The sequence below is a fragment of the Camelina sativa genome, chromosome 18 (assembly GCF_000633955.1).
Source record: "Camelina sativa cultivar DH55 chromosome 18, Cs, whole genome shotgun sequence".
Classification (NCBI taxonomy): domain Eukaryota; kingdom Viridiplantae; phylum Streptophyta; class Magnoliopsida; order Brassicales; family Brassicaceae; genus Camelina; species Camelina sativa.
This window is the reverse complement of record NC_025702.1, coordinates 11417729-11428693: the sequence shown is the minus strand read 5'-3', so window position 1 is coordinate 11428693 and position 10965 is coordinate 11417729. Positions and strand designations below refer to the sequence as shown.

The window sequence follows — 10965 nt, the reverse complement described above, 5'->3', positions numbered from 1 at the left end:
TTTTTTTTTTTGTTGTTGTTGTTGTTGTCTCCCGACGGTTGTTGACTCGCCAGAAAATTTTGGAGAAACAGGTGACGTATACGTGTACTACACGTAGCCAATGAAAACTGCGCGTGACATCTAAGATAAAAAAGTTTAGCGCGTGTACTAACGCCGTGATTTTATTAAAAAATCGAGTTTCTTCGTACCGGGTGGTGGTTGGTTAAGTTTACATTACACCTTGGTTCGTAATTTAATCAATTTAAATTAATTAATTAGATTAACGTGCCTAATTATATTTGTTTAAGTAGTATTAGGTTTATAATGATTAATAAGTTAGTTCCAAAGAAACCGCCGATGAAAATGGGGACCCATAAGTGGATCTCAAAACGAAGGCGGAAGACACGTGGCAGCTGGGTTTATAAAAGCGGTGAGTCAGGTCTGACGTGGATAAGTCGAATGAATTCAATTGGGGTTGGTGATGGTCCCGCCACCGTGAGATGGCTTTCGTTTTGGGTGCGGTCGCTCTCGGACACAGCTGGTAGTGGCATTTAGGTCGGTGACGGTTTTTTTTCTTTTCTTTTCTTTAATTAATAATAATAAATAAAAGTCATTTTCTTCTCCATAGGATCCACGTGGATCGTTGAGCAATATGTAATTCTGACCATACGATTTCGCTTACGTGACGGGGATACTCGTGCCTTGTTGTGCGATTAGTTTAGTAGCATCGCAAACATGTGAAGTGATGTGGTGCATGTAATCTGTTTAGTTTATTTTAAGCTATTTCTAATAAGGGGATTAACATTTGACATTCTTATAGTAAATTTAGTGCCATTAAAAAGGATTAGGAACGACAGTTGTAATTAATATGATCACATTCATTAGATGGGAAAAAATGATATTCAAGTTAGAAAAGCAAATGTATCATCATTTCACAACTTACCAGCAATATTGGGAAATTCAATTAACAAAAAAACAATCAGTCAGTGTCAGTCCATATCAAATATATGAATGATGTGGTCACCAATATCACTGATGAGTCTAAAAGAATAATCAGTTTAACCAGTAAAAAAAAAATGATTGTTACGTGTTACTTACTTGACCAAAGTAGATGATAAACAAAAAGAAAGTAAGAAACAACACCAAATGAATAAAACAGCCGAAGAAGGTCTCAAGTGTTGACAAAAAAAAAAGTCGGGTTCAAACTTAGTTTTGACGAGAGGGCAGTGTAAAAATTGAAGCCATATACTATTACAAAGAAGAAGACGGTCAAAGATTCTGACAAGAAGACGACAAACTAGAGGAACCAATTTGGAAGTCGAAAATGAAAGACTGTAAGAAAATTGAAATCGGAAAGAAAAAAAAGAAAAAAAGAAGAGATTTGGCTTTTCGAGGAGGTGTAAGGGTTCGTTCGCCTTCGGTGCCAATTGTGGGAAGGTTGTAGGACCACTTCACACAGTTGGATTCTCATTGCTTCCCGACTAATCTTTAATTAACTAAATATTAATCTGCGAATGAATAAATTATGTTTATATACATTACTATTGTTTAATCCTATTAGTAGTAGAGTGAGGTCAAAAAAAAAAATCCTATTAGTAGTAGAGTATTAATAAAATAATTGGAAGAAGATCTTTTGGAAATTGAAATTTTAGCAGTCAGAATCTTCTCGTTTGACGCCGTTGTTTCTGCTCCTTCCTTTGACCATCCCCTCATGCCTCAACAACTCTTTTTTATTTTTCTTGAATACTAATTTCGTTTAGTTTGATCATCTTTTTAGAATTTTTAATTATATTATATAAATATTATATTAAAACTTCTATAAATTAATACTCTCTATAAATTAATAAATTCTTTCACTCCCAAATTAGATCAATGTAAAGATAATATTTTTTTAGAAATCCTATATAAATATATAGTTCCATCAATATCGTAAAATAATAATGATAGAAACTAATATATATATATATGTATATCTAAGAAAATTTAGTGACATATGATTTTGGTGTTGTTTGTCTAGTCTTGAATTTACATTCCTTTTAGTACTCAACTCTAATTTTTCTCATTGCATCAAAAATTAATGTTATTGTCTTCTCAAATCGCATAAAAAAATAGTGGAGAGAATATATTAATAAAACGAAATTTTATTGTTGCAGCTTATCTCTAATCTTTCTCTTTCTTTTTTTAAAATAAATATTTCATGACTGTAAAAACAAAAAAACATCTATTCATAAATTAATAAAATATTAATTAATTAATTAATTAATAATTATTAATTTATCGATAAATTAAAACTTTTATAAATTAATAAAAAATTTAAAGTCCTAACCTATTAGTTTATAGAGGTTTTACTATAGTACTAATATCAATTGAAATTTCCGGTTCCATATTATTAAGGTTTCATTGTCTAAGGGTCAACATGCATACAATGCAATAACAACTTTCACAACTTTGCTAAAAATTTAAAAGATTTCACTTGTAATTGTCAATAGTACGATTTAATTTGGTTTTAGATACAGAAGTTAAACTCTAATGTAAAAAAAAACATAAATTTTTGGTATATATTGCACATATATACTATAGAATTAACTACATAAATTAAAAAAAAATTCTACCAATTAAAAAGAATAATCCTAGGAAAATCTTTTCAAAAGATATAACCTAATTAGTAACTAATCTTATAAATTGATTAAATTTTCAGAGGTAAAAGGTAGTTCTCATTAGTATAGATGTAATTAATCGCGGTTATATTGGATATTTTTTTTTGCCAATTTTTCGTTCGTTCAGTTACTAACCATTTGAATAGTTAATAATTTATCGTTTCGATAAGAAAAACAATAAACAGAGTTCAATGGAAAAAACATCTTGCTTTTTGAAAAAATATAAACTACTCGCCAGCTAACTTGATGCTCATACACCTCCAATTTTGCAAAAATGTTATTCATCATGTAGCTTATGTCCTGATCACTCTGTCCTTTTTTCCCCCATTAAATCGGTCTCTCAAAAATGAGTAGTAGTCGATAGAACTAGTCAATTTGCCTATAAACTGTTTTTCCTTTTCATAATAATTATTAATATTTAAGTTTATGGAAGTTATGGAACTTTGGGTTAATTATCTAGTTAGAAAATGAATTATATAATACTTGAGAGAATTTGGAGTAGAATCTAAAAAGAAAAACAACCGTACAAAAAGATACAGAATCATGTATTTTATTTTTGTTAAAAACAGAATCATGTATTATATATTTATATATATGTATACTCTCACACGGATTAATATTCTATTCTCACATTCTTATCAAGGCATTGTAAAAGGTCACCTTATTCTTAATCTTTGAGTGATACATTTTTTTATGGAGTAAACAAAAACAAAAGTGGAACGAAAACGATTAAAACCAGCCCAATAAAGACGTCGCTATTAAGTGAAGTTATTATAGCAGCTATAATTTATAGCTGTGTCAAAATTCGATTATTATTTTTAAAATATAATAAATATATAGTTTGTGATTATAACGTTTGAAAACTTATTCGAACCATTCTGGTTATATAAAAACAAGTTTCACTTAAAAATGACAGAACACGATATTAATCATTCATGTTGTGGACAAACATTGCGAAGTGAAACAATCAAAAAAACTGGAAACAAAACTAATAGGAGACGACTGTAAATGAGCCAAAATTGGGCTTCAACCCAGTAAATGGGCCCAGGTAGTCAGAATCGAGATGTTTTGAGAGCAGTCATGGATAGATTTTTGTCAGGAAAACATATGAAATCTATTATACTCCACACAAAAAAAACAAAGTTCCACATTTGGAAACATAATAAGAAAATTGTCAAGGACCTATTTACTCTCTCACATACAAAAAAACTCTAAAGATGAAAAACTAAAAGAGAGAGGTTTCAGTTATGACGCGGAGGCCGTGTGGACGGCTTCGGATAATCTGCGAATAAGAGCGGCGACCGATGACGGCGGTGCTTCACTGCACGCGGCACAAACCGAGAAACCTCCACCGGTTCTTTAGGTGTCAAACCAGAGACAACATTTTGATCCTGAGCCACAGAAACAAAAAACAAAACAAAAAGAAGCCTTTAGTTATGAGAAGGTGTGCAAAGACAGACTCCGGTAAGCTAGTAAGTTAATATCTGGATCAAGAAATAACCTTGGCAGTGATGTGAACATTGTCGAGGTGACGAGAATCAGAGAGGTGCAAGAGCAGAAACAAAAGAAGGATAGAAGCGGCAATTGAGCTCATTGGTCACAACAGAAACAGTTCACAAGGCTTAACGACTATAAGGGTTATGGAACGTTAAAAGCAATTGGTAGGTAGTAGACACTATATAATACGAGCAAGTTCACACTTGTATTTGAAAAAAGTCTTTTTTTTTTATCAATCCAGATGAATGTGCTGGAAAAGCTCATGGGAAAAGCCAAAGATGAGTCAAAAAAGAGAGAAAGAAACAACAAAAGGAAAAGGACATTTAAACCTCGGTGAAAAACGAGTGATTTACTACTTCTTGTCTCCATGCCATTTCAATCCCCAAAACTTACCGACCACCACGGTAAATATTCTATTAAGAAAATGCAAGCATGTTTCGAATTGTTATCATTATTATATGATATGTCAATAACTTAAAGCACTTTTTGAAGGCATTGTTTTTAATTACCTTAAATGTTTTTGTCTGCCTCGAGAATGGTTTGGAGGTTGACGATGACTGTTAACACCACTTTTTGAGCTTTGACACGATCCCCGAGACATCTTGTCTCCAAAAAGTCCTCTTGAATTGCCCAAATCCTGCCTGTTTCTAAAACAAATAACACATGTTAGTTCAAAGTAAAAGAGCTTCAAGAACCAAGAAACCAACATCTGGACCAAGAATGTTCCCTGAGAATGTCTTTCTTCTGTTCCAAGAAGCCATCAAACCTGCAAGGCTGCAACTTCAAGCTAAGGAAACCAGTGTAGTGTAGACAGGAGGACCCAGCTTTAAGGAAACAGTTGAGCAATTGAATATACCACATATAATCTATTGGATCAATAACAATCCATTTTGTAGTTTACTTCTATTTGTTATTGTAATATATTACACGCTCTTATACAATTGGAGGTAGCATCAGTCCAGAAGTGCATTCACATAGACTGGTTTCTACCTTCAGAGAAGGAAGCCTCCAAAATGTTTTACGACCGCCAGGACTCTGCAAATATCAGAGCTTTATTTATCACACAATAGCAAATGAACAAAAGCTACTCTAGAGTCTCTTCCTCTTGCAAAGTCTGTTGCAAGAATGCCTCCTATTTACAGCAGAACAACGATTCTAAATGTGTGGTAGTGAGTGAAACTTAAAGACAAGGATGTAGCCGAATCCGTTTATCTTATGCTGGAAAACCTGAGCTCGAAATGGAAGTGCTCATTACTTTTAGGTAAACCTATCATGACATCTGGAGAAGATTGTTCACTGTGACAGCAGCGGAATTTGTTCTTTGCAGGTCCTAAAAGAAAATTGAATCGTAGTAGGCTTTAATATGAAGTCAAAATAATATTACAAGTAACACAATTTGGCATGTCGAAGCATTAATCACTTGCGCAAACAAGTGAACAACAAATGGCCATTAGGTTCAGGAAAATTGAGCCCATCAGTTTCTCGATGAAAATTATGAATCACATATACATATATGCATATGTTATCCTTTCATTTTGATGCAGAAATGACCTACCAATTCAGCCAGAAATAGTGCTTGCTCATCAAAGTACCGACTGCGGATCTAATATTTACCTGGAAAATTATTTCATCAGGCACATGTGGCAGGACTTCTCTCACTGTCTCGACCATAGCTAGTATATTCGCCATGCTATTTTCTGTACGAGAGACAGTTCGCAGATGCAGACCACCTGTTCTTCCATCACCAGCAGGAGGAACATTTGTAGACGGAATCGATGATACTTGCGAAGGATTCATTGGCCAGAGACCCCAAGTAGCATCGTCAAGTGCATTCTGAGCATAACCTTCCCCAACAGATGCAAGATGTCTCACCATCATTTGAACCTGCCCCAGTCCAACGGATCTGGAGCCTGCAGAGGGACCCGCGACATCAACACCCTGATCTGACCATGTTTGTAGCCAGCTTGAGTTCAGTCCTGAATTCCTACATGGCATGAGAAAAAGGTGATTTTAAGTAAGCCAACCTTTAGTTAGAAACCCATAGGGACACAAGCTTGGTTCTCTCAAAAACCAACGATTACTTGCTATCAAAAGAACCAAATATAATTAGACAATACATAGTATTTTAGCCAGACAAAATCACAGGAAGTGGATGATGTTGTTATGGACACACTGTTACTTTAATGCACTTATGAAGAAAACAATGAACCCAACCTCCAAGGATCACTTTCAGTGGAATTTGGCGTCTCGGTTGAAAACATCCCAGTGGTTCGTGCATGCACAGAACTGTTTTGTCTCTCAAATTGACGGGCTAACTGTTCATCTCTTAAGACTTCTTCTCTGCTAGGATTCGCCTCATTCTCAGTTCTACCAACAAAAAGTGGCTTACGACATGTAGGACAAGAGTAAACCTCATTTAGACCCTGATCCAACCTGGGTCAAAATATCATTGTGATTAACAGTTCTCACAGAATCGTAACAGCACAAAGGTGGCAGCATAAAAGAGCTAGCATACCATGATCGCAGGCATCCAAGATGAAAAAGGTGGTTGCAGTGAAGTCTTTTAGCCTTAGCCATTGGTTCCTATCATTCGTAATAATCAAAGACTGGTTAGCTACTGAAAAATGCAACGACGCTAATAAATATCTAGCAGAAGCATACCCGACATATGGCACATTCGTCATCATATGCCCGCAGCTCTTCCGAAGTTGCATCAGGCAGAGCTGCATGAAGAGCACCTAAAGCTACTCGCAGTTTAATGTATCCTTTTATCCGTTTCAAAATTGCACTTAACAGGGCCTGGCAAAATCAGACGGGAAAACACACAAAGAACTCAATAATTAGATCTGTGCCTATTGAACAACCAGTAGAATGACACTTCTTACGAAGAAAGTCGATCAGGGGACTTACACGTATGTTGAGAAACAAAACTGCATCCACCATATGAAAGGCCATTCCATGGAGCCACCAGATGTAAAAATAATGACCAAGGGCCATTACCAAGGTAGCCATGTCTAGAAAGAAACCAAGATTCCGGTTAAGTAGGCCTTTCCATTCCAATAATGAGCCTATTAAAGGGTAAGAGGTCAAACTCAGTAATGTAAACATCAAATACGCCAAGGATAATCCAAGAGTCATGTGTGCAGTCTAACAGAAGATATAATTACAATCATACGCCAAAACAAGACAAACCTGCTGTCATAGAATCAAGAAACTTTGATCTGTGGCAATCTGAATTCTTGACTGCTAAGTGGTTGATCCACATATCAAGGAGTTGAAACCCGTGAATCAACAATGCCTGAAAAATTATCCATTATGCGATTAATAAAACCTCTATTTTCGTCAGGCATGGTTACAAAGAAGGGCAACATAAACAATGAATACAGCTAATCTTTACTCAAGTACCTGCAAGGTCTCAAAAGCTACACTGCATGGCTCAAAAAGTAACAACAAATACAGAGATGAACCAATTCTATTGTATATCATAAGGAAAGCTTTATCCTGCAAGATAGGACAAAAATCATTCAGAGAAGAACAAGCTCAGTCTTCAATCACTAGAACAGATATTCATACAACAGAGATCTGGTGTATGAATCAAAGATATCACTATTCTCCTAATTGAAATGCAGTCTAATAAACGTGAGAACTCTAGACACAACATCTCCTCCGCTCAATATAATAGTGCCTGGCATATGCGCCGTCAGAAGAGTCATATTTTGGAAGAAAAAAATGGGATGAAAAGGCCGCAACTGATCATTTCACATGGTTCCACAAAGTTTAGGAAATACCAGAACAAAACAGCAGAGAGAACCATGAACAGGGCTGAATAGACACGAAAGTATGTCCAAGGAGTAGAAGAAGGAGATGCATTCAATCGTTCAAGCCGATCTCTAGCCAAAGCTTGAAACATCTACACAACATTTCACTACTCATTAGGTGTCTCGAAGACCAAATTCAGCATTTTCTGATCATAAGTTAAGAAAGTCACACGAAAGTATGTCATACCTTAAGAGTACATAGAACAGTCAACCAGATTGTCCATAGGACCCCCTGAAATACTGTTGGTGGAACCACCAACGGCAGAAAAGTGCCCTAAACCCAGGAACAAAAAGGACTCTAGTTATTAACATAACAAAGGCAAACATCTACAAGATACAACAAACAGAATAGATATGCCAATCAAATAAAGTGGTGAAAATAGTTGTTATTCTACATTACTGCTTGTCAGTTTAAGTAGAATCTCGTCTACGTCCTTTTTTTGCAACAATTCAGATATTCAGTAAAGGAGACAAAGTAACAGAATATTCCAGATATAATATAAGTATGTAAGTGATAGAAGATGTGGATTGGTTTCGGTTGCAGTCTACTGTCTTTCATCAAAGTACAAACAACTACCTTGTAAATGATGTAATTGGCAAGTCTTTCCACCAGCTTTTTAGTTTCAATGGCATATAGATCCCCAAAAAACAAAGTCTGCAGGGAATTTAAAAAGCTATTAGATCCTCACAAAATGGTTGAAAGACATTTCCCGAAAAAGCTAGTCTACTATTACTCTCCAAGTATGGAGCTCCAACTACTAGATATATTTCATTCAAAGAAGTCATTTTAACTAGCGAAAAACTTAAGTCTTAACTCCTTCGCGTCAGAATTACTTGCTTCACACACCACAACTCACAGGTGCAAACTAAATTCTCATGCTGTTTCTAATAACCAAACTAAGAGCTGTAGATTGAACTCCATTCCAAGAAAAGACACACACCCCAACACACGCACATTCAAAGAAGACACTTGAAATTTCTATCTACGTAAGACAAAAGTTAAAAAAAACTCACTAATTTGTGGTTAGCCCACCCTGAATCAGAGTTTAAGAAAGACAACCAACCAAAATAACTTAATATGAAACCTTGTAAGTAAAGACGATGAGTTACACCTTGAGAGAAAGAAGAAGAAGAATGTAGACATTAAACACAAAACTTATCAGCAAGGCAATTGTAGACTTGTAGTGTGAGAAGCCAGAAGCAGCTCAAGCTCAGAATCTCCTAAAGAAACGTTCTTGGTAATCAAAACATCAGCTCTATGTTTATCAAGAGACAACTCACTCCAGATTTGTAAACCCACAAAGCTCAAAGCTGTTGTTGCCACAGAAATGTGCAGATATCTTATCCCCATTAGAAACTATTACAGCACCTTCTCACTCAGACTTAACCCACAGAAGTCTCATTTAAATCAAAATTAGCATGAAGTCCCTTACTCCCCTGCATCAACATGAAGCTTATGTAAGCAGGACAATTATAACGTCGGCTCCGGGAAGGTCAACCAGAGCAAAGTACAATTCACAAACATGATCCGCCAAGTTCACAAGATCGAGCAACTGAGAAACATAAACATAAAAATTACTAAAATCGAAGGAACTGAGGAATCAATTAACAAAAAAGGAGAGAGGTGAGCTGGGGGACAATGAAACGATTCAACGAACAAATCGAGGCCGATAAAAATCAAACAGGAAAGACAATGATGGAGTCTGCAGAGAGAGATTTCAATCAAACCTGAAAATATCTCTTCGTCGACGATTGTAAAATTCTCTTCAGAACCGGCAATTGCGTCCTCTTTCTCGAAAAAAAAAGAGCAAAAAAAATTTTGAGACGGCGCGGTGAATAAATAAAAAGTTACTTAAAATTTAATAACGACGACGAGGACGAAGGCTCGCCGTGTGCTATGGTCTCCAAAGTATGGCCACGGCTGTTCAAAGTAGTGTAGTTTATCTTTATCATTGATACATCATCTTACAATCTTAATCTGAGACCTTTATGAATGAAAAGAAATTGATTGATATTAGTAAACATGGATATCCAAACCAAAACCAATTGGCCATGAGTGGAGGGATCCATGTACTATTTATATTAGTCCCAAATATTGCCAAGTCTCGATGTGGGACAATTCTAATAATTGATTTTATCCTTTAGTTTGACAAGTTTACACAGACTCCACGGTTAGAATTGTTTGACCTCTATTTAGCACCCTCAAAGTTACATTTTATCAACAATTTGGTGCATCATGTACATGTTCGTGGCTCTGTTGCTTAGCATGTTTGAGTGATGATACATCAAAGTCTATAGAATAAGGAAGCAAAGTGCATTAATGCTTTTAAAATGTCCATTGAAGAAATGTAATTTTGCTTTGATTCACCAAGAAAAACGTAACTCTAGTCAACATTTATGTGACGAACATTGTTATGCTCATCCTCTTTAATCTTAGGAATCATCACTTTCAACACACCATTCTTCATCTCCGCTTTAATCTCATCAGTCTTGTAAACTTTCTCCGGTAACCCAATCCTACTCGTAAACCTCCGTCCCTCATCTCCAGAAACATCATCTCCTTCCTCTGTTTTACCTTCTCCTTTGATAACCAACGTGTTCTGTTCCAAAGCAAGTTTCACATCTTCTCTGCTAAGTCCAGGCATATCGATCCTTAGATGCAACGCGTCGTCTTTCTCCTTCACGTCCCAGCCACGTCTAACTCCTGAAGCTCCCATTCCACGCGTAGCTGCTGCTGACACCAAAGGGAATTCACTGATCTGGTCCATGAAATTTAGCATCTGGCTCAAGCTTCTCGTCGGAATCAACGGATCCAACATGTCTGTGTCAAACAAACGTACCAATTTTTTCAGATTCTACCGATCTCCACGAGAGATCAATCACAAACATGTATCAGATCGGGAAATTATAAAGCGAAATTGGACGGAGGAGACGATTTACCTGAGAAGAAATCGCCGCCGCGGCGAGAAACATGTCGGTTTGAGCGATGGTTCCTTTCGTCACCGTGTTCATAG

The 10965-nt window shown here is 36.0% G+C and overlaps 3 protein-coding genes and 1 pseudogene across 3 annotated transcripts in view; all 4 read right to left on the bottom strand.

Moving 5' to 3' along the window:
- LOC104761143 (root meristem growth factor 5) lies at positions 3551-4730 on the bottom strand. Its single transcript, XM_010484178.2, has 3 exons — positions 4643-4730; positions 4138-4546; positions 3551-4027 (listed from the first exon to the last, which is right to left on the bottom strand). Exons 2-3 carry the CDS (start codon positions 4228-4230, stop codon positions 3878-3880), a joined length of 243 nt encoding a protein of 80 aa, XP_010482480.1. The 5' UTR covers positions 4231-4546; positions 4643-4730; the 3' UTR covers positions 3551-3877.
- LOC104761140 lies at positions 5168-9975 on the bottom strand (annotated as a pseudogene).
- LOC104761142 (23.5 kDa heat shock protein, mitochondrial) overlaps positions 10174-10965 on the bottom strand; it is a 2050-nt gene continuing 1258 nt past the window's right edge. The window contains exon 3 of the mRNA XM_010484177.2: positions 10174-10284. The gene's annotated coding sequence lies outside the window, so the exon portion shown is untranslated. The remainder of the gene's footprint in view (positions 10285-10965) is intronic.
- On the bottom strand, positions 10269-10965 carry LOC104761141 (23.5 kDa heat shock protein, mitochondrial-like; the record flags this gene model as incomplete). Its single annotated transcript, XM_010484176.2, is given in 2 exon segments — positions 10269-10772; positions 10892-10965. Coding segments are annotated over 2 exon segments (511 nt in total), but the record flags the coding sequence as incomplete, so codon positions are not given.

Excerpts from the sequence above, each read along its gene's own strand:
- LOC104761143 (XM_010484178.2), bottom strand. The coding sequence starts at position 4,230 with ATGAGCTCAATTGCCGCTTCTATCCTTCTTTTGTTTCTGCTCTTGCAC. Across the intron at positions 4,028-4,137 it reads ATGTTCACATCACTGCCAAG|GATCAAAATGTTGTCTCTGG; the intron begins GTTATTTCTTGA and ends TCTGTGGCTCAG.